The 22,042-nt window shown below is 37.9% G+C and overlaps 1 protein-coding gene across 3 annotated transcripts in view; it reads right to left on the bottom strand.

Moving 5' to 3' along the window:
• Positions 1 to 22,042, bottom strand: part of clip2 (CAP-GLY domain containing linker protein 2) — a 55,484-nt gene that overhangs the window by 18,487 nt on the left and 14,955 nt on the right. For all 3 annotated transcript variants that reach the window (XM_022679171.2, XM_022679180.2, XM_022679186.2), the window contains exons 3-7: positions 19,279 to 19,814; positions 4,991 to 5,115; positions 3,563 to 3,776; positions 1,637 to 1,834; positions 51 to 154 (exon numbers count right to left, since the gene is read on the bottom strand). In XM_022679171.2, coding sequence (XP_022534892.2) covers positions 51 to 154; positions 1,637 to 1,834; positions 3,563 to 3,776; positions 4,991 to 5,115; positions 19,279 to 19,814 — 1,177 coding nt within the window. The remainder of the gene's footprint in view (positions 1 to 50; positions 155 to 1,636; positions 1,835 to 3,562; positions 3,777 to 4,990; positions 5,116 to 19,278; positions 19,815 to 22,042) is intronic.

Genomic DNA, 22,042 nt, shown 5'->3' with positions numbered 1-22,042 from the left:
CAATACCAGCAATAGAAACTGTCAATGCAGCAGATTTGGTTTAGATTTACCTTTTCTCTTCTTCAAGCTGATTGGCCAGTTCCATTTTGTCTCTTTGTGCTGTAGCCAATAGGGTTCGAACTTGTTGCAGGTTGCTGTCTGCCTCTGTTGCATACTAAACAAGATATAAATGAGGGCATTTGTAAATGTCTGAGCGAAAAGCTTCTGTTAGTCCAAATATTGCATTTACTGTAGCAGTCTGGACACATCAAGTGGTTTAGTTTTTTTTATGTCTTCACGTTTTTAATAGCTCATAATTTAGCTTATAATAGCTGTTGATACCTTTATTTTTCCTAAATGATGCAATTTTAGTGGGTTTGTCATCCTGACTGACTGATTTTGAGAGTTTCAGGAACGTTTACCATCAACACATTACTTGTTATTTAAGTATTTATGCCACTTATCATACCATATACGTCCCCCTCCCCCTTACCCAAGGTGTAAAAATACAGATAACTCTTTAAACTAAACTAAACTAAACTAAACTCTCGCGACCGGCATCAAATAAATTGTGTGAGATACACAAAAGTCTAAACATGGAGAGGTTTTCTTTTTTCATCATAGTAAAAATATTTAAACTGTACATAAAATTAAAACTATACGTAACATTTAGAATCTCTTCTAACAGATTTTTACAGCCTTTACCAGACTGAATACTTAAATCTAATTCCTGTGATTTTTGGCCCATTTTGAGCTTATTTTTCACCTGTGTAACAATTTTTGGAATTTGTAATCATCTGTTGTGCATCATGTAGTATATATGAGATAACTCGAAGCGACCTTTTGTTTTTACCTTTCGGTACTCTGTAGTACAGAGACATTTCGGATAGAGCCTTTTTGATATCGAATTTCGATACCTTGCCCTATTCGTCGTACATTTTGAGCTGGAGCTGAGATTTACCTGCTTTATTATATACCGAGGTGCTAAAAAATTTGAGTGGCATAATATTTGCAAAAAGCAGGCTATATATTTCAAATAAGTTCTACATGAAGGCTAGAAATTTTAATTATTAAATGTATCAACTCTGGCATGAAAGCCCTGCATTTAGCTGTCTGTTGCTGTACAGAGATAAACAAATCTGTAATAAAAAAAAATTATAAATATATTCTGGAATGTACAAGTTAAGCAAAATCATGATTACACACAGAACTGATATGTCAAAACATTATGTGATGACAGATCTATTGCATTCCATAGGAATGTTTAAGCTATATTAGCCTACTGCACAAAACATTGAGCTGTATTACATTTCTTGTATTTGTAAATCCAGTGTATTTAGTCTCAAGTTCTCTTTTTTCTATAAATCTATACATTTAAACACCAGCATTCACTTATAAGACTGTAAAACACATTGAGTACAAGTATAGCTCCAAAGTACTAATAATTCAGCTTTAATCTAAAGGCTAATCATTTAGCTGCTAGTAGGTTACTGTGTAGGATCACTCAGTACCATTACTCAAAAGCCCCATGTGCTATGACATAGCAAGCTATGATGTAATGCTGCAATAGATAGTGCTGGTATGCAGGACAGAGACTTCTCTGTGTGTGTGTGTGTGTGTGTGTGTGTGTGTGTGTGTATGTGTGTGTGAGACAGACCTGCAGGTGCTCGGCCTTCAGTGCATTCAGCTCTTTTTCCACCTCGCAGATGTGGCTGGTTGCCTTGGCAACCTCAGCACGCTCCAGGTCTCTTTCTGCCAAGAGCTGCTCGATATGCTGCTGTTTCTCCTTTAGTGCCTCCTGCAGGGCTGTGGTGCCCGAAATCTTCCGTGCGTACCGTGACGATGTCTCGGTCAACTACACAAAACAAAATTCATGTTACAACAGACCTGGGGCCTCATGTACTAAAGGTACGTACGCACAAAAACATTGTGAACGCCATATTTCACGCTCACGGTCAAATGTACTAAATTTGACTTGAACGTGAGAAAGTGCGTTCCCCCCTGGCACTTTCGTTTCGGGCGTAGCATGTTTTTTTGTACGTATGTATTGTGTTTTGTCATTTGGCGATACTTAGAGGAGATGCATTGAAGTTACAACTATTAAGATATCCTTTATGCACACATTGTAGTAAGCCATTATTGGGTAAAATAAAGTAAATTAATCAGACAATTTCATTGGCTTACTGAAATAATCGTTCAACGTGTTTCCACTTAGCCTACATCATATAAACATGCATAAAAGTTTGCGCTGGAGTTGTTGGAGATGGCAGCGTTGGCATTATTGGAAAATATTGCTAATGGCCGAATTTACTGAGAACGCATTTTCTGTGACCATTATGTTTTTTTGGCCCATGATGATGACTGACTTATAAGTCATTTTAGATTTCCAAGAGCATAAGAGGATACGATTACAAGCTGAGTGCGTGACGGGTGGCTTCTTGGTAAGCAACTCATTTAAAGCATTTAAATGAAAGCATTTGTTATCCATCTTAGAATAATACATTTAAAACATGGGTAATTATTAGTTATTACGCTGCGCGTCTTGCGACACTTTTCTTTCTTGACTTGCATATTATACTCTAGCATATTATTATTGTTATTATTACCATTATTAGTATTATTATTATAACGTTATACTCTGCGTAATTGAGCGAGGAGTCGTGGCAGGTGTGTTGTTTTCGTGCACTTGCGCTTGATTTCAATTTGATTGCGATGTACTAAGAGAAAGTACGTGGGATTCTGCCTACGCACGGTTTGATAAATTCAGATTTTTTTGTGCGTACAAAACTCTTCAGGTCTGAGCGTACGGAACATTTTAGTAGGAAGTCCACGCAAGTCTTAGTACATGAGGCCCCTGATTACATCCTGAAATAATTTACATATCACTTATCATATCAAATTTTCCATATAAACTGATGTATGATGGTTACTGCCTACCAATACTGTTCTCTCATGTTTGTCAGACTAAATCTGCACTTCTGCCCCTCACACAATTAAGTGTGGCAAAGAGTCGACTAAGTCAATCAATCGTGAATGACATCACAAAAAAACTGTCACATAAAGCTGGCATAATGTTTCTCTTGAGAAGAGGCTCTCAACACAAAGTTCTACAGAAAATACTCATTTAACGTAAAACTTTGTTTTGGGAATTTAGAGACCTCTTTAATGAGAAAGTGTAATTGCAACAAGCATGCAGAAATACCTGTGTATTGGTTTTCTTTCAGAGCAGAGCACTTAGCTAGTTTTTGTAAGTCGAGCTTTCCTTTAGTTTGTCAGCTCTCTAATTAATGCATTTCTTGTGTAAATGAGTAAATGACTATTCTACAGTATTCTGATATCCGTAAACAATCAGTGAACAATGTATATAAGCAGTAGTGCCCTCATCTGATTCAAATATACAATTAAATATAAATATTAAATTATTAAATAATTATATAAATAATTATATAAGAAACTGATACTGAAGAATTGCATCCTTAATGTGTATTTTCTAGAAACAACTAAAGTTAAAATGAGTGTCATTTTTATCTATAAAAAAAAAAACGCATGATCAGCATCATCATCTCTTTCCCTCTTTTCTCACCAGACCAGTACGGCTGGGTCTGCCCCCGACGCTGGAGGCCACGGAGCTGACTGAACTAATGGACGAGCTGCTGGGGCTGTGGGCCAGTGAAGATACACCCATGGCCATGCGCTTGCTCTTCTTGGCCTTGGCCGGGCTGGTGGAGGGGAAGCCGATGCGGATCACTTTGTGGATGGGGGCAAACAGGCCGAACTTAGGTGGACACTGGAAATATCTGAAATGAGACAGAAGCCAAAACACATGTAAGAAGTGTAATACTAGCTACTGATGAGGGACATACATTATATGAACAGGTAATTCACTGTTTATAATCATGATATTTGTTTATGAGCCTTTAGAGGGTTTTTAGTATGGGAAAAAGATGCAGAGCTTTTAGACCTCAAGACCTCTAGTTTTATTCTTAATACTTATTTTATTTAATTGATATAAATCACAATGAACAAACTGTGCATCAGTTTAGTCAGGGTTAGACTCAATCATTTGTCAGGCTTTTATAACGAGACTATAACGACATCGCAGTCATCTTATATCAATTTTTCCTTTCTAATGATGAAGAAACAGACCTTGGCCAAGGACGAAAGTTAATGTAAAGTAAATAGAAAGAACAAAGGATGAAAAATTACATACAGTACTGTGCAAAAGTTTTAGGCACCTGGGGAAATTTTAGTGAAGAATAAGTGACTTATCTGTGAAGTAAGTTTTTATTATCTCAGTAAAACACTAGCATTACAAAAAATACAAACAGCAAATTTACAAAAAGCAGAACTTTTACAGCCCTGTTTTCCTTAAAACATCTCCTAATCTCTCCTCATCTAAGTTTAATAGAGTTATTTCTAGTTCTCATCATATCAACAACTGGTTTGGTAAATTGGTAAACGTGGTAAATCAGGTGAGCTGCTGACAGAACTGAACATATACACATGATGGCTGGGGGCATCCAGGAGAAATCTGGAACTACACTTTGTTCTTCAGCTTGGCTCACAGGATGTAATATACTTAGTTAAAAATGAGGATTCCTTCTTACGTTTTACTGTATGTATGTTTATTTGCATCTGGTCAAATCATATGTGGTACTTTTTTCAGGTTAAAACACTCATATTGCTGAGATAAATGGATTAGTGTCATTTGCTTTGGTGCCTAAAACTTTTGCACAGTACTGTATATACACATCCAAATATCACACATCCTAGGGCTCTCTCTCATAATGGCAGTTTCTAAGTGTATTTTCTGCTACATGCTCTTTTCTAGTGTAGATTTTTAAAAGAAATGGCAACTATTTTTTTTTTCTCAAAAAGAATCTACATGGCGTTTGGTTAGTGTCTAGTTGTAAAGTGGATATCATTGTGACAGTTCTAAAGCAGACCCCTCCCTTCTGGAGGCAGCAGTGATGCAGTGTATGACGTAAAAAGAAAGCATTTATTGAAAGACCTGGTTCCAGCCACAGCTCCATCGTTTTTCCCCAGCGGCTCGTCCAGCTCCACACCGCACCACTCGCCTTTGGCAAAGTCAGTCTCGCCTACATAGCGCACCACACCTGTCTTAGTGCCGCCCACCTGAGAAGAGAACAAAGCAGGATGGGAGGTCAGGGACTGTATGAGGCAAACCAGTAAAGACAGGTACAAGAAAAGATGCAATATAAAAGTCTAGACTTTACAACAGGAAGCAGAATAAGAAACAGAGCAAATATCAGGAATAGGTCAAAAGTTGAATAATACTGCTATGTCTGCATGTATCTGCTGTACTGAACTGTAAGTCAGGATGATTTAACAAAAAAGGCTTATGCATTACAAACACATCATTTAAGAACAAATAATTATAAATGAACACTGACATTTTAAAAGACTATTGGCTCTTTAGTTCTTAATATTTTTGCAACACATGCAATTGTTCAGTGCTTGATAGTCAATATATGCTCAAGAATAAAGCAACACAATGTAGTAATGCTGCAATAACATCTTCTTGATATTATATCATATTTTATTAAGCTACAAAATAAGTATAGAGTACACACCCTGGGAGTGGGCGATATGGCCCTAAAATATAAAAACATTGAATTAAACCTTTTTTTCCAAGAATACACTACTGCAACAAAATGAAAAATAATGATATGATATGATATGATATGATATGATATGTTATGATATGATATGATATGATATATGATATGATATGATATGATATGATATGTTATGGCACAACCTAACTAAGATATTTAAAAATACAAGAATTTTATGAGATTTGTAACAAAAATCAATGATCCAGAATGTCATGATACTAATAAGGCACTCTAAATACTATAAATTCACTGAGCCATCATAATAATGTGATAAAATAATTTAAACACAGCACTTGACTTAAATATATCTTGATTATTAGCTTTTCTTTAATAGCTGTTCTTTTAGTATAAACTACTGTATATTTACAGTGAAATTTACAACAATCTGGATAATACAGGCCTATTTTGCAGATACTAAACATAAGCAATGTACAGCTCTGGAAAAAATTAAAAGACCACTTCAGTTTCTGAACCAAATAAAAATATTGTAATTTAAAGCATTTATTTGCAGAAAATGAGAAATGGCTAAAACAACAAAAAAGATGCAGAGCTATCAGACCTCAAATAATGCAAAGAAAACAAGTTCATATTCATAAAGTTTTAAGATTTCAGAAATCAATATTTGGTGGAATAACCCTGGTTTTAATCACAGTTCCCAGTCTTAAACACTGCTTTTGGGCAAATTTATGCCACTACTGGTGCAAAAATTCAAGCAGGTTAGCTTGGTTTGATGGCTTGTGATCATCCATCTTACTTATCCTTCCTATATTTTAGAGGTTTTTTTAATTTGGTAAAATTCTCTTATTTTTTTTTTTTCCAGAGCTGTATTTGTGTGGTTATGATGGACACTGTTAACCTACAATGCAATGTGAAACAGAAAGGGAGAAGTTAATTATGTTTGGAACAATATTAGAAAAAATGGCAGATATTGATACAAGTGCACGGGAGAAAGTGGCTTGAGAACTTGCTTGTGCTCAGTCATCAATTTCTGTTGATAATAAACAGGTAAGTATGTTGATATTTTGTGTGTACTAACTTGCAAATCTTCAATATAAAGATTACTATACAGTGCGGCATTATTGTAGTGTACAATATGGAATTGGGATGCAGCCATAAACTAATAAAACAAAGAGTGACATTTTACTTGACTCTGTTCACAAACTCAAGGACATTAAAGCAAGTAAAGCAAAGTTCACCGTGATTAATGGTGCTCGGACGGGCTAGCAGCAGCCCTTCTCCTGAGAGAGAACGTAAGCACGCGTCAAACTCCGAGAGGGAATTCAGACTGGCATCAGTGTGTCTGAGGAAAGCCTGCGAGTTGGCACAGACTCACAGCTGAGACCTAATTGGGCATGACTAGAGTGTCCGATCTGTCCTATATCCATCCGCCATTCACTGAGCAAAAAACAGGTCACACACTACTGCCACATCCCACACACTCAGTTCAGCCTAGGATATGCTCTCTCCATCACACACATACACAAAGGCACACACAAAGGCCACCTTGAAGCAGTTCTACGGCTCTGGTTCCAAGCAGATCACATGAATGGCTTCACTGCTAAATTATGCATCACATCAAACCCAGGAATGTGCACCGGATAACAATTCCAATCTCAGTAAACGTGGAGTAAAGAGCCGCAGTCTGAGAGCCACAGTGACCTCCCCTAAAGCAAGCTGTGTATATAAGCTTACTTTCAAAATCAAATCAATAAACACTTGCATTACAAGCCCTGGATTTTTTTGCGATTACATCATACTACTAAAACAGTGGCAATAGACCCATGTTTTATCATACTGTAATTTAATTTAAATAACAATCATTGTATTCAGTGGGAAAGTAGTTTTGGGGAATCTGTGGCTACTGATGCATTTTGACAGCGATCATATGTATCGAGATAAATATTGTTTTTTTTAAATTACATAATAGTTGTGCCATATTTTTGATGTTTTCCTCTTGACGCCTTAAATCCATTTTTCATCCATCTAATTTAATAAATTCCGTTTAATTTATTCTGTAGCTACATGAAAACCAATTTAAGCTTGTCATTCTTTTTGGATTATACACTTGACTTGGCTATGTTCACACTGCAGTAAAAAAGCCCAAATTGTGACCCAAATCCAATGTTTTCATCCAATCTGATGTATTATTATTATTGCTCTTCTCTTTGCGTTTATTACGTTACTTTCCTTAATGTAACATAAATTTGGCATGAAAACTGTTCAGACTGAGTTACATTGCCAAAAAAATAAATTAAATTTATAATATCACATATTAAATCTGTGTAATATAGAAGATCGGCTGTGGGTCACTTTTACCTGTTGTGTGAATGTAGCCTTAGTTTGATAATTTTCAGATTTTCTAGATACTTTAAAAAATAGATACTTTTTTAAATCTAGATACTTTTAAAATTTTCTTCCCTCTTTTTTTATATTTTCATCCACAAAGAGATTAAATGATTGCATGAACAAGCTAGCCCTGCGTGATGTGATAGTACCTCATAAAGAGAGACATCAACACACCACAAAGAAGGAAGCGAACAACTAATTCCACTTTACTACCTATGTAGTGCACCATAAAAGTCACAAATTACAGTTATAAATCTGTTTTAGAACATTATTTACAGTATTTATTCATATGTTAAAATTTAAAATATAGTGTTATCTACATTAGATGTTGTACTTTTATGTTGTTCACTATTAATGGAATCAGGAGTATATGGAATGTCAGGAAGTATGCATGCGTGTTCATAAATCTTTTTTCCCTGCTTACACAACAACACTGAAAACTTCAAATAATCCACTTTCCGTGACCAAAAATGGCCAAAACCTCAAAAAATAAAAAATAAAAAATAAAGCATCTAAAGTCAGGAAACAGTCAATTACAAGCCCTGCTGTATGTGTCTGCCCTTATGCTCTTCATGCTTGTTGTACAAACTCCCCTCTTGATCTACCCATGGGAGGTATAAACTAAACTGAGAATGATCAAAATAAGAAACAGCACCAGGCCAAGGTGGGAATCCTCAGAGAAAGCTTAGAAACCGTGCTTTTGGACTCAGCATGTCTCTTTGTGATATCTTAAATGCATTCTTTTAAGAGCAGCAAGATGGAACACATGTTATTGCTCTTACAAAATCTCTGTCTCCTACAGTTGATCACGACCTGCTGATAGCACAGGAGATTAAAGCTAATTTATAAATACATGACATTCCACATGTCACAGGGCAGGAGCTAGTATCATGTCCCGGGACTTTTGCCCTGCCCCAGCAACTTTATGTTGCTGCTACTTTCCTACTGCCCTTTATATTTTGTGTATTCATCTTAAAATCTGTTTTATTCTATTTTATTTTATTTGATTTTATTTCATATTTATATTATTTTAACAATTGCCTAGATTCTGAGTGGTCCAGCGGTCTAAAGCGCTGCCACTGTGATCAGGAGATCGCTGGTTCAAATCTCATTCATGTAGCTTGCCATCAGCTGCAGGAGCCCTGAGAGAGCACAATTGGCCTTGCTCTTTCTGAGTGGGTAGATGGCGCTCTCTCCCCACATCACTCCAAAGGGAGATTTTGCTCAGCACTAGGTGTCTGAGAGCTGATTTATCGGAACAGATACTAGCCAGACACCACCAAAAACGATCATTACCACCCAATATGTTGTCCACTATGGGTAGCAATGCATTCTATGACGTATTCCCTGTATATAAATAATAATATGAATAGAAGAATGTTAATTGCCCACAAAATGTCAAAAATGTAATGTACCATTCATCTGGCACCTACTATTGCCATGGGCAAACCACAGCTCAGTATCAGAACAGTTTCTCTAACTGGCTGAGCTAACTGGAAGGATTGCCTGAGGTATAATACTGGGATCTCTTAATGTTTTCTTGTCCTCATAAATGCTGCGCCCACTGCTAATGAAGGTGACCTAAATCTCATCCCTGTGTGAAATACAACACTAAATAGTGCTTATTAATGCACACTGCAGGGGGTCAACTTTTTATTTAACTGGTATTAAATGCATCCAAATGCACCTTCTTCTATGTTTCTTTATCTGTCCAGTCAACACTATTGGGGTGCATGGAATTTGTATACAATTGGAACACCACACAACCACAGCTGCTACAAAAGCCAAAAACAGCCAAATTACAATTAATTTAGGCTGAACTGACTACCTTTTCCAGTACAACAAGATATTAACTGTATTTACAATCTCAAATCAGAAAAGGCCAGGACAGTACAGAAATTGGAAAAAATATATATATAAAATAAATATAATTCTCTTTTGACTTTATTTAATTGCATACAGTATGAACCCAATACATTTAATGTTGCACCCGTTCAACTTTATTTCATTTATCGATATACAGCTCTGGAAAAAAATAAGACTACTTAAACATGATGAGTTTCTTTGATTTTACCAAATTGAAAACCTCTGGAATATAATCAAGAGGAAGATGGATGATCACAAGCCACCAAACCAAGCTGAACCGCTTGAATTTTTGCACCAGGGGTGGCTTAAAGTTATCCAAAAGCAGTGTGTAAGACTGGTGGAGGAGAACAAGCCAAGATGCAAGAAGACTGTGATTAAAAACCAGGGTTATTCCACCAAATATTGATTTTCTTAAAACTTGTTTTCTTTGCATTATTTGAGGTCTGAAAGCTCTGAAAGATCTTTTTTGTTATTTCAGCTATTTCTCATTTTATGCAAATAAATGCTCTAAATGACAATATTTTTATTTGCAATTTGGGAGAAATGTTGTTCGTAGTTTATAGAATAAACACCACCATACCATGATCCAGACTCTTTTTTGGACTTTTTTCATCTTTGACCCAGCGCACTTTTAGTATGACTTTCAGTATTTATTTATTAATTGTGCAAAAGAGCAATGAGAGTGTGCAACAAAAATCAGAAAATCTTTTCAGCAACAATTTACCACACCTTGGAAGCACTGCTCTAAAATAAACCTAATTTTTCCCATACAACGCTCGCACGCCAGTAGATAATGTGTTACTTTTTAAAAGTGGTGAATCAGTGCCACGGCCTTGCCCAGGAAACAAAGGCATTTTGTCTGGTCTGCACTGAGCGGGAGCTCAGGCCACAGTTCTGCAGCTTTCAGTGTCATATCCCCCAGCCAAAGGCTCAGACAGAAGAGCTTTTGTATGAATCTTACAGCAAACCTTCACACAGTATCTGACACTCAAGTGCTCTGAACACTACTTATATACCTTTATCTAAAGATAAACGAGCACATCTTTTCTCCTGTTTCTACACCCACTTTGCTTCTACTGAAGCAGTGGAAAAAGGATTATCGTTGTGCGAAAAAAAGGGAATTTGTGCGACTCCTCATTTTTCTGTGAGACAGGAAGCAGATGAGACAGCTTTATTCCACATGTGGCAGTAGTGTTTCGCAGTTTAAACGAAAAGATAGATAAAGAGTCTTTTTCCATTTCAGATGCAGACAAAGCTGAGCGATACAGAAGAAAATCTCTAACATCACAAATCAAGGCCTTTTTTTTACAACACATGGTATTTAATGAAAAACAAGGTTGGATGCTATGTGTTCATTAAAAATATATATTAATAAATTATACATTATAATATCTAGAAAACTATTCTTTTAGATAGCCCATTTGTTTCTTACTGCAGTAATTGTGTTTTTAATGGTAAAAAGACAATGCAACATTTCCTCTAGATCATCTCATCCTACTCTAAAAGCACTTAATGTTCTTAATGGTCAGATAAATAGCTTTACATTTTTGTTTAACTTCTTTAGCACCAGTGATGTGTTTTCTCTGTGGAACCAGTAAGATTTTAGTTAAGAACTTAGAGACCAGCCTCCCTGACCCAGCTGCTGAAAAACTCCCCCACAGCATGATGATGCCACCCCCATGCTTTACTGTAGTAACTGTATTTGGAAGGTAATTCCTGCAGACATGATGCTTAGAAGGGAGGCCAAAAGTTTAAATATGGTTTCATCAGATAGAGACTCTTGTTTCTCACAGTCTAAGAGTCCCTTTGATGTTTCCAGGTGTGCTTTTATGTGTCTTTTACTAAGGAGAGTGGTCAAAGATTAAGCTTATTTTTTTAGGATTTTGGCTGCATGTGGATAAGCAGTCCTTCTTTAGTTTCTCAAATTTCCTAGATGACATACATTGTAAATTACTTCAACTTAGTGCTGGGAGGTATACCGTTTCATGCGGTATACCAGAGGGGAAATGCATAAAACCGTTCCTCTCGTCCCCCAGACAAGCCTAGAATCAGTCCTGAGTGCAGAATTATTTATTCAGCATAGGAGATAAAACTCCTAAAACTCTAGATACGAGGAAGTAACTGTAGCACTTTTAAAAATATTTTAATACTGTATCCTAACTGATAATATTAATGTATATTGAACTGAATTAGAGCTTAGATTCTCTGCCGTTTAAAGCGCTCTTGCTAGCAGCAAAATACGACAGAAAACACTGAGGAAGCTGCAGAATTATGTATGGGACTAGAATATGAGCACGAGGAGAGAAACAGGAGATACAGTGTGTGAGAACCTTTACCTGTGATTAGCTCATAGACCAGAACAGGCAAATCACTCTCTCTCTCTCTCTCTCTCTCTCGCACGTGAACTCCTCCGCGTTTGACTTGCAGCACTGTGTGTAGCTGTTCTTAAAAATCATTTTAATTAAATAATAGTTCTATGCTTCTATGTTTTAGTGTTAATTAACATAATTCTGATCATATTTCGCTCATTCAAACAGCCCGAAAACAGCCAGTTTATGGTTCGGGTTGGGTCGGCTCATAATGACAGTTTATGGTTCGGGTTGGGTCGGGCTTGGGCAGAACGAGCACGGGCTCGGATTTTTTGGGCCCGATCTAACCTCTAAACTGAATATATTTGCTAACTGGCGAAAGAAAGAAATTGTGGCTGATTTTAACACTTTAATGCCTCTTATGGCTTCAAGAATAACATTGTAAATTGATATTAAAGTTGTGTCTAATTTGTGTAATAGAGATTTTGAGAAATATCTAATTTGAATACTTAAACATTGAGTATTTAAGGTCCAGTCATAGTGTTTATGGAACTATTTAAAATATATTTAGTTTTGAAAAGAAAGCCATGTTAAAGTTGTTGGCAGTTTTTCTGCTAATAAAGTGTGATTTCTTCATATATTGTGTAATTTTGTGGAAAAAAGTACACCAAATAGCAATCAAAGCCTTAATTTAAAGCCTTAGTGTTTTATATTATATGTACTCCTAACAGTACAGTAACTCAAAAACGTATATTAAAGCCTAGTCATACAATACAATTAAAATAAATAAAATAAAATAAAAATACTGTGATAAACCGTGAAACCGTCAAATTCTTGAAAAATACTGTGATATTCCTTTTTGGTCATACCACCCAGCACTACTTTAATTAATTCCAAAGGTACAGGACAGATCTCCATCTCTACAGAAAATGCTGATCTGCTGCTTCACACTATAAAGCTTAGTGGACCTTTTACCCCTCTATCTGGCTCCTGGTATCATGGTGACCCCAGGCTCTTGTGCAGCTGCTTCAGAGCATCCAAATCAATTGGCAGTGTTTTTGTATGATTATACAGGCGGTAAGTGCAACTGAACCCTCAGTGCATCTCTGCTCCCGTTAGACAGCGCTTCTGTCTGGCAGTCTGGAAGAAGGAGACAGAAGACTGGCAAAGAAAAAACCCAGACTGACACATCAGATCCTGTAAGCACATTCTGAGTGTGTGTCTGTATGAGTGAGTGTGGCCCATGTGCCGCAGTGACGTGGCGGTTCAGACATGAACAGCTTCAGCACAGATAAGGCCATTTCCTTCAGTCCTGCTCCTTCCATCCTACGTCCTCTGGCGATGTTTACTTTAACTTTCCGTCTTAACTGGTCATTATCTCACAACAACTGCTGAGTCAGCCCCAAGTCAAAGCATGAATGACTCACTGATGAGAAAAAAACGAATGTAACACAACATCTGACACAACCGTGAGACCCAAAAATGTGGGAAAAGCAGCATTCCTTTGTCTCCGAGTGGGAGTACTGTTTAAACTAAAGGTCCAAACTGAGCAGAGCAATGACTTACACACATTTAACACACAATTAACACAAGAATAAAAAAGTGACTTCCTTAGAATTATTTAGCATAAAATCAAACCATCTGCTAAATGATTAAAACCAGGACACAACTGGAGCAGGACTATGGGCCCTATGTACACCCTATGCGAGGAGTGTTGAAATGATCATTTGGAAGTGAGGTGTATTGAGGTAAATGTCTGGCGTATTGCTATCTTGGCAACAGAAAACGCAAGTGCTCCACTGACTGTTTTGAACTCTAACAACATCTGTCAGATGTTCATTGCTAACTTAGTTACGCATGTACTCATTACATACACAAGGACACGACACAGCTTTTACATCAACAATAAACAAAATTCACAATAAAATAGCATTGCTGTTCTTGTAAATGACGTGCAGGTCAGTTTCCTCTGCTTAGAGGCGCAGATGCGCTGTGCCGTTAAAATAGCAATCCGCCAAAGTTAAATTGTTGATTTATTTCTCGCTACACCCAAAACACACCCATGGTTAATTAAGAGAATTAGTTCATGCTTTTTGCATGTTTTGAGCTGCACAAGACATAATTTTTCCTCACAATACCAAAGACACACTGACATACCCTAAATCAATCTGTGTGATTCACATTTCGCATAATGATAGCTAAAATAGGGCCCTATGAGTGCATTCACATGCACTTCATAATCTGATTATAAAAGGATTTCATGTACTTCAGATTAAGGTCTACAAATCTGAATATAAAACTGATGAAGCAAAAAAAAAATTGTATTTCTTAGTCCACTCTTACCAAGAGGATTCTTGGATTACAGCGTCCTGAAATAAATAAGCAATGTTTAACATAACACCCATGATATTTAACTTTCTTTGAAAGTCAACAAGCACTTTCAAAGAATCTGAAATATTGAAATAACCTCCATTGTTTATCTGATGTATGTTCATAATGCCTAACATGGCATGGATTTTTACATGATGTTTATGTTGCATCTTATTCTGTGAGATGCATTAACCTACTAGCACCATGCCTAACGCCAGGCAGAGAGGTATAAAGCCCCTCAGAACTGAATTGTAAAGCAGTAGAACTGTTTTCTTTGTGTTCTTTGGATGGGATTAGTTGAGGATTTGGGAAAAAGGTGGTGTGGTGATGATTATCCTGACCTTACTAACAATGCTCTTGTCTCTGAATGCAATCAGATCCTCACTGCAATGCTCTAAAATCTAGAAAAAAGCCTTTCCTGGACAATGTAGACAGTTACCCTAGCTTTTGTTTACATTTCTCAGCTGTCTCTCTGTCACTCTCGGCGTGACTTTAGTTTTTGCCTGTTCTTGTTTTTCCGACCATTCTTGGGCTCCCTATCTCTTATAAGAGCGTTTTTTCCAGCCGTGTCCTGATTCACTAGCTAGGGCAGCGATAAGTGTATTGGACCGTGACCCTGACGACACGGGGTTTGATCCCGTGTGAGGAGCGGTGTGTTTATTTATTTATTTTTTCCTTTCTTCTTGGGTTTACCTGTTGTGAATTCAACTGTTCTGAAATTTGGTTCAACAACCCTCTGGGCTGAAGAGCTACTAGTCTGTAGCACTCCATCCCATCACACTTCATTTTACAAAACAGATCAAAACAAATCAGCTGATGGTGTGACAAGATGACTGATTATTGTTAGCAGCCCCAAAAATACAGACTGGGCCTTCTGCAGTGGTAACTTTTACATTGTACTGACTCTGTATTGACATTGTACTGTACTGAGTGCCTCAGGAAGAACTATACAAAACCAGCTGTAACTTGCAAAGGAAAATCATTACATTTTCATTCTGTATTAGGATTTTGTTGTTTTTAACTATTGGACCAATCTAAATTATACAATTTTTAATTTGTATACCATTACACCTCTATGAGACATACAAGACATATCGTCACCGTCCAAAAAACATGTATCTTAAAAATTATATGAATATTGACTAAAATAAATGTTCTTTAAATGACTGCTGATTGCAATCATTTATGTTAATAGTGTTTTTAGCTGCTTACAAGTAGTTTTTTTTTTGAGCATTGATGATATATTAATGACATAATATATTCTAGAAAAAATAGCCTAACATTACATAACACTGCATGTATTTTTTGAGACTAATAGCCATATTAGATGTCAACACCCTAATAATTCACCACTATGTATTACACACATGCCTGGAGTGAAATGAGAGAATTAGTCATGAACTGAGCCAACACAGCAATGAATCAGCCTGCGGCAGAGCACAGATCTGTACACAGATCTAAACAAAGAATATGAATGAATGGCTTTCCTCAACAGTGGATCAAATTTCAGTTACAGCACCTGACCACACAGTGCCTGAACACCTAGTAACAAGAGAATAAAAACACAGAAGAACATTACAGTTATGGTCTATCACCATATCAGCATTCATCTTACATTTCATAGGGTTTCTGTGTGGGGGGTTTCGTAGAATAAACCAAATTTATATGACAGAATATATAGTCATATATAAGTCATATATAAAACAAAGCAAGTGGGTATATTCATGACTAAATGTAAGAAAATAATTATATATTTCTTATATAGTTTATCAGAAAATATTGCAATCTTATAAGTGTCGATAAGAATTATTTACAATGGATTAATTCAGGTAAACTGACAGAAACGCTACGAAAATTCCAAAAATGCCAATTGATGTCACTTTTGGAAACCAGTGAATAGCGCCACTGTCAAACACCATCAGCTTTGGCAGACTTGCACTGCAAATTTTCCAGTGCTGGTGTTTTCACCAATTCAGTAACCCCGCCCGGAACAGCAACCCCTCTCAGTAGTGTGTACTATGTCATTTGAATTGAAAGCTGAGACAATCCACTAACATTAGTTTGTTTATTTTAAGCAAATAAACTTAAAAATCTCTCATTTCACTAATCGATAACTTGAGAGGGGGTGCTTTTCCAGACGGGGGTGCTGAATTCAGCACATCACCAGCTTTTAGGCTGTACTCCTTGAATTTGGGGGAAAAATGTTACAGCTCAGGCTGTATTGATGCGTTTGACATGTTTATATTAACTAGTGCTGAGCTTTGAAGTTTCTTCACTGTTTGAAATCCATAATTCTCTTTTTGAGCCCCTTCTCAAGAGAAATGCCAATGACTAGTAATTTAGCACAAGGTTGCCAGAACAATCTAAAGCCTGGCTGTATTCCCTTGGACATTTATGATATTTTGCAATTTGAGCTTTACATTAGGGGTGGGCAATTTTATATCGTATACAACATATCGTGACACAGAAATATCGTGATATTAAAAATCCATATTGTGATAATAGAGATGTTCTGTCTTAAAGGTAGTCTATTATTTACTGTGAAGCTTTAAGTGTATTTATTGTATAACTGTTTTAGTTTGCAGTTTATATGAATGCACTAAATATTCTACAATATTTATTTCTGCATTATATTATTGTATGCTATATTATTTATTTTGCCACATTATGATTATACTGTTATACTCTTATACTATATTCCTGAAATTAATTAATTATTTTTCTGTTTTCCTATATCGACAAGTATATCGTTATCACAAAAATACCCTGAAATATCATGAGATTATTTTAGAGCCATATGGCCCACCCCTACTTTACATAATTCCTTAAAAGCACAAACCAGTTAAAATATGAGGGCATTCATTTTGCTACTGTTTACTAAACTGATCACACCAATGAACTGTCTGTAGTCACCTTTTGTTGAGCACACCAGCAAAGAATTTACCAAAGCAAAAATCCATCTTAGGAGATCATGCTAGTAGCATGATGAACCACGAAATTACTCAAAATGCCAAACACTAATGCAAGCCATTCATCACTATCAATCACAGTGCTTTCATACACAGAAATCCCCAGCATTAAACTGACACCTAATCCTAAACTAGTCACCGATATACACTGTGTACTTACACATTTCAGACAGGCATGCTATTGTGTAATTCTATCCCGACAGACAGTGGACTGGTGCTGACTGGTGTGTGTGTGTGCGTGTGTGCGTGTGAAGCTATTATTGATGGAAAAAAGAAATGAAGCCAGTGTCAGTCAGGGCAAAAACACGCAGTCTGGCAGCTAGAGCTGCAGATCAATGGCTGATCATTGGTGGGGCCCTTAGTAATCCCATTTGATTAACGCTATTGACTGCTTAGAAAGCTTTTAGCCAGTGCTATGCTAAATGGACGGCAATTTGACCCAAAGCCAATCAGGAGAAGGCAAGGCAAGGCAAGGCAAGGCAAGTTTACACACAGTCCAACAGGCAGCTACTGCATGCTGTCTATTACCTAACAGGGGGAGCTGACATGTAGAACTTTCCATCTAGACAGAGATTAGGCAGATCGATAGCAAGCACTGTATGAAGTCAGCCACGATATAGACAGATAGGTACCATAATCTAGGGGCCAATCTCAGGTCATATACACCAACCAGCCAATTCATTGAAACCATCTCCGTGTTTTTATACTTACTACCTATTCTACCAGCTGTTTGTTTATTATATGAAGCTGGAAAAAATGAGAGACCACCTAAAAATAAGTCGCTTTGGACAAAAGCGTCTGCCAAATGTAATGTAAGAAGGATGAGTTTCTTAGATTTTTTCAAATCGAAACCTCTGGAATATAATCAAGAGGAATATAGATGATCACAAGCCATCAAACCAAGCTGAACTGCTTGAATGTTTGCACCAGGAGTAGCATAAAGTTATCCAAAAGCAGTGTGAAAGACTGGTGAAGGAAAACATGCCAAAATGCGTGAAACTGTGATTAAAAAACAGTATTATTCCACCAAATATTGATTTCTTTGCATTATTTGAGGTCTAAAAGCTCTGCATCTTTTTTGTTTCAGCCATTTCTCATTTTTTTCAAATAAATGCTCTAAATGACAATATTTCTATTTGGACTTTGGGAGAAATGTTGTTCGTAGTTTATAAAATAAAACAACAATGTTCATTTTACTCAAACATATACCTATAAAAAGCAAAATCAGAGAAACAGATCAGAAACTGAAGTTGTCTCTTAATTTTTTCCAGAGCTGTACTTGTATATTTGCAAACTGTAGTCCTGTATGTATTTCTCTGCATACTTTATATTATACACCTTCCAACCCAATTCTTCAATCGTCAGGACCCCACATGACCAATACAGAGCAGGAATCATTGGGGTGGTGTGTCATTTGCGACTCTGCAGTGAGTAACACTGACACGGTGGTAGTATATTAGTGAGTGTTGTGCTGGTACCAGTGGATAAAACACAGTAGTGCTGATGGAGTTCATAAATCACAACTGTGCTGATCATCCTCTAATTCATCAGTGGTCACAGGAAACTGCTGGCTGGAATTTTCTGGTTGGTGGTCTATTCTCAGTCCAGCAGTGTCAGCACTGCTGTGTCTGACCCACTCCATTCATGTTCTGTATATAAACGTTGAGGAAAGGGGGGTGGAGGTGGTTATAGCCATTCTGAGGCTTTGACAGTCGTGTTGTGTCCAATAACTCTGTGCCTGAAGGTCAAAACTGATTAGCAGTAAAACACTCCCCAGATAAACAAAACACTTCCACTCACCAGCACTCGATCGCCCACTCTCAGGTCCTTCTCTCCTCCCTTCTTGACTGAGCCACTGTCAGACATGTTGGAGCCAGACTCGTTGCCAGTCTTCACAGCGCTGTTAAGCATACCCTCTCTCAGGGGCATGACCACGCGCTGGCCAGTCGCCCCCGTCCCTGTGCCTGCCTGCGAGTTCTGAGTAGCAGACGAGTCACCCGACTGGCCGTCCGTTCCGTCGCCCACAGGCTGGCGGGTGAGCTTGGAAGGCCGGGTGAAGATGCCCTGCAGAGGCTGGCACTCAAAGTAGCGTACGCCGCCCACTGAGCCATCGTTCTTGCCCACCAGCTCGTTGAGGACGACGCCGGCCCACTGACCCGGAGCAAACTGGGTCTCTCCCAGGTAGGCTATGCTGCCGGGCTTCACGCCATTCACCCACACGCGCTCGCCCACCACAAAGTCACCCACAACCTCGTCGCCCACCTCCGATGCCTTAGAACTGGATTTGTCCGAGGCATTGCTGCTGGGGGTTGGGGTTGTCTGCTTGTGCTGGGCATCTGTAAAGGAATTCATATTGAGAAAGTGTAAGTGTAACTGTGACAGCAGTTATACAACATCAAAAAAGCATTTACATCACTTCATTTAGGGTGTTTTCACCCCTGTAGTTCGTTTCTGTGGTCCGAATCAGTTGCTGAGTTTGTTTACTTGGATCTCGTTTACTCGTTTTCTCCCTCTGTTTGGTTTGGTTTCACACAGGCATAAACCTAAACGCATCAAAATATGCACCAATAAACCATGCGAGGACATTGTCTCCTCTGATTGGTCAGAGCTGTCTGACGCTGGAGCAAGAATAAAAATATAGCGAGAAGATTCTTTGTTCCAGCACATATATCTGTGCCGTTTAAAGCTGCTTTAACACTTAACGTGTATACTGAGTTAAGAAATCAATATTTGGCAAAATAACCCTGGTTTTTAATCACAGTTTTCATGCATCTTGGCATGTTATCCTCCACCAGTCTTACACACTGCTTTTGGATAACTTTATGCCACTCCTGGTGGAAAAATTCAAGCAGTTCAGCTTGGTTTGATGGCTTGTGATCATTAATCTTCTTCTTGATTACCGTATTTTTCGGACTATAAGGCGCACTTAAAAACTTTTAATTTTCACAAAAATTGACAGTGCGTCTTATAATACGGTGCGCCTTTTGTATGGATTTTACCCGTCAGGTTGTAAGGAGCAGTAAACACACTCCGTGCAGCGTTATACAGAGTTTCAGTGCTATACAGAGTCCAGAGCCGTGCAGCTCCGAGGCTGGAGCAGCAATAGCATTAGCTAGCTTATTCACTGTTCAGAGATCAGTATTATCTAAATTATCTAAAGTAAACACACACTCCGTGCAGAGCCGTGCAGCTCCGTGGCTGGAGCAGCAATAGCATTAGCTAGATGCTAACCGCTAAGCTAGCTAGCTTTTTCACTGTTCAGAGATCAGTATTATCTAAATTTAGTACTTTTAATACTGCTGGAGCAGTATTATTAGAGTTAGATGCTAATCGCTAAGCGTTCACCGTTCAGAGGTGAGTTATGAGCCTGTAAGTCTGTGCTGCTTTGCCTGGCTAGCATTAGCTAGATGCTAAGCGCTAACTCTCTCAGAGGTGAGTTTTATCAGCCTGTAATCTGCTTGTTTACCGTGTAAAAACAAGCTACGGGGGACGAATCGCTAGCTAATATCTCACTGTCTTACCAGAACACGCAGGATTACTCAGTGTAACGCTGTCGTTTAAGTTTGGGTTAACTTTACTAGTTTAGGGGACTAGCTAGCGTGCTAGCGGATAGCTATGCTAACGCTGGTGCAGCAAGCCTTAGTGGACATCTGGAAATCTAAGCTTACTGTAAATAAACTGAAGCACGTTACTCACCCAAATAAACAGTTTTCAGGAGAGGAATCTGTGTAGATTAATATCCAGCACTCGTTTGACTTTGAAAGAGGTAGACTTGTATATTGAGACGCTCCACCGGCAAGACACCCCCCAGCCCCCCCCGTGAGGGAAGGGAAACATGGCGCCACCCCTGTTCACTTTGATATAGGCACCCTTTCTAGTGTCACTTAACGCGCCTTATAATGCGATGCGCCCTATGTATGGAAAAATACCAGAAAATAGGCGTTCTTTGATAGTGCGTCTTATAATACGGTGCGCCTTATAGTCCGAAAAATACGGTATATTCCAGAAGTTTTCAATTTGGTGAAATATAAGAAACTCTTCATTTTTAAGTGGTTCCTTTATTTTTTTCAGAGCGGAATATATGAGTTTAAATAAAACATTGTGTGCAAACTATGTATGTGGAACATTGAGAATCTAATAAGCACAAGGTTTCTATTTCAGATCAATCAATGTTAATCAATGCTGGTGTGGGGTGAGTGTATGGTACAGAGGTACACAACACACACACAGATGGAGGATTACAGTAACTATTTATGATTTAATTTTAGAAATATTTCAGCAGAAAGTCACACAGATACTCCTGCCAAATCCTGTCTTAAACAGCTCATTCACTGCACTGCATCAAAGTGTTGGCTGGCACCATTTACACCATATCATGGTAGCCTTCGTGCCAGGCTGAGCAACACCCTCATTTTTTCAGAATCTGGGTCAGGGGGATTTTGCCGTAAAACAGAGATTATCAACCTCAGTGCCTCCGCACTGCAGCTTTTGACGCGTGCAGCTGTGTACTACAGCTTATTCTGTACCGCTGGATGTAACCGTGATACGGGAGCAAGACAGACTA

This window comes from Astyanax mexicanus, chromosome 1 (assembly GCF_023375975.1).
Source record: "Astyanax mexicanus isolate ESR-SI-001 chromosome 1, AstMex3_surface, whole genome shotgun sequence".
NCBI classification, from domain to species: Eukaryota; Metazoa; Chordata; class Actinopteri; order Characiformes; family Acestrorhamphidae; genus Astyanax; species Astyanax mexicanus.
This window is presented reverse-complemented; position numbering and strand designations above follow the sequence as displayed.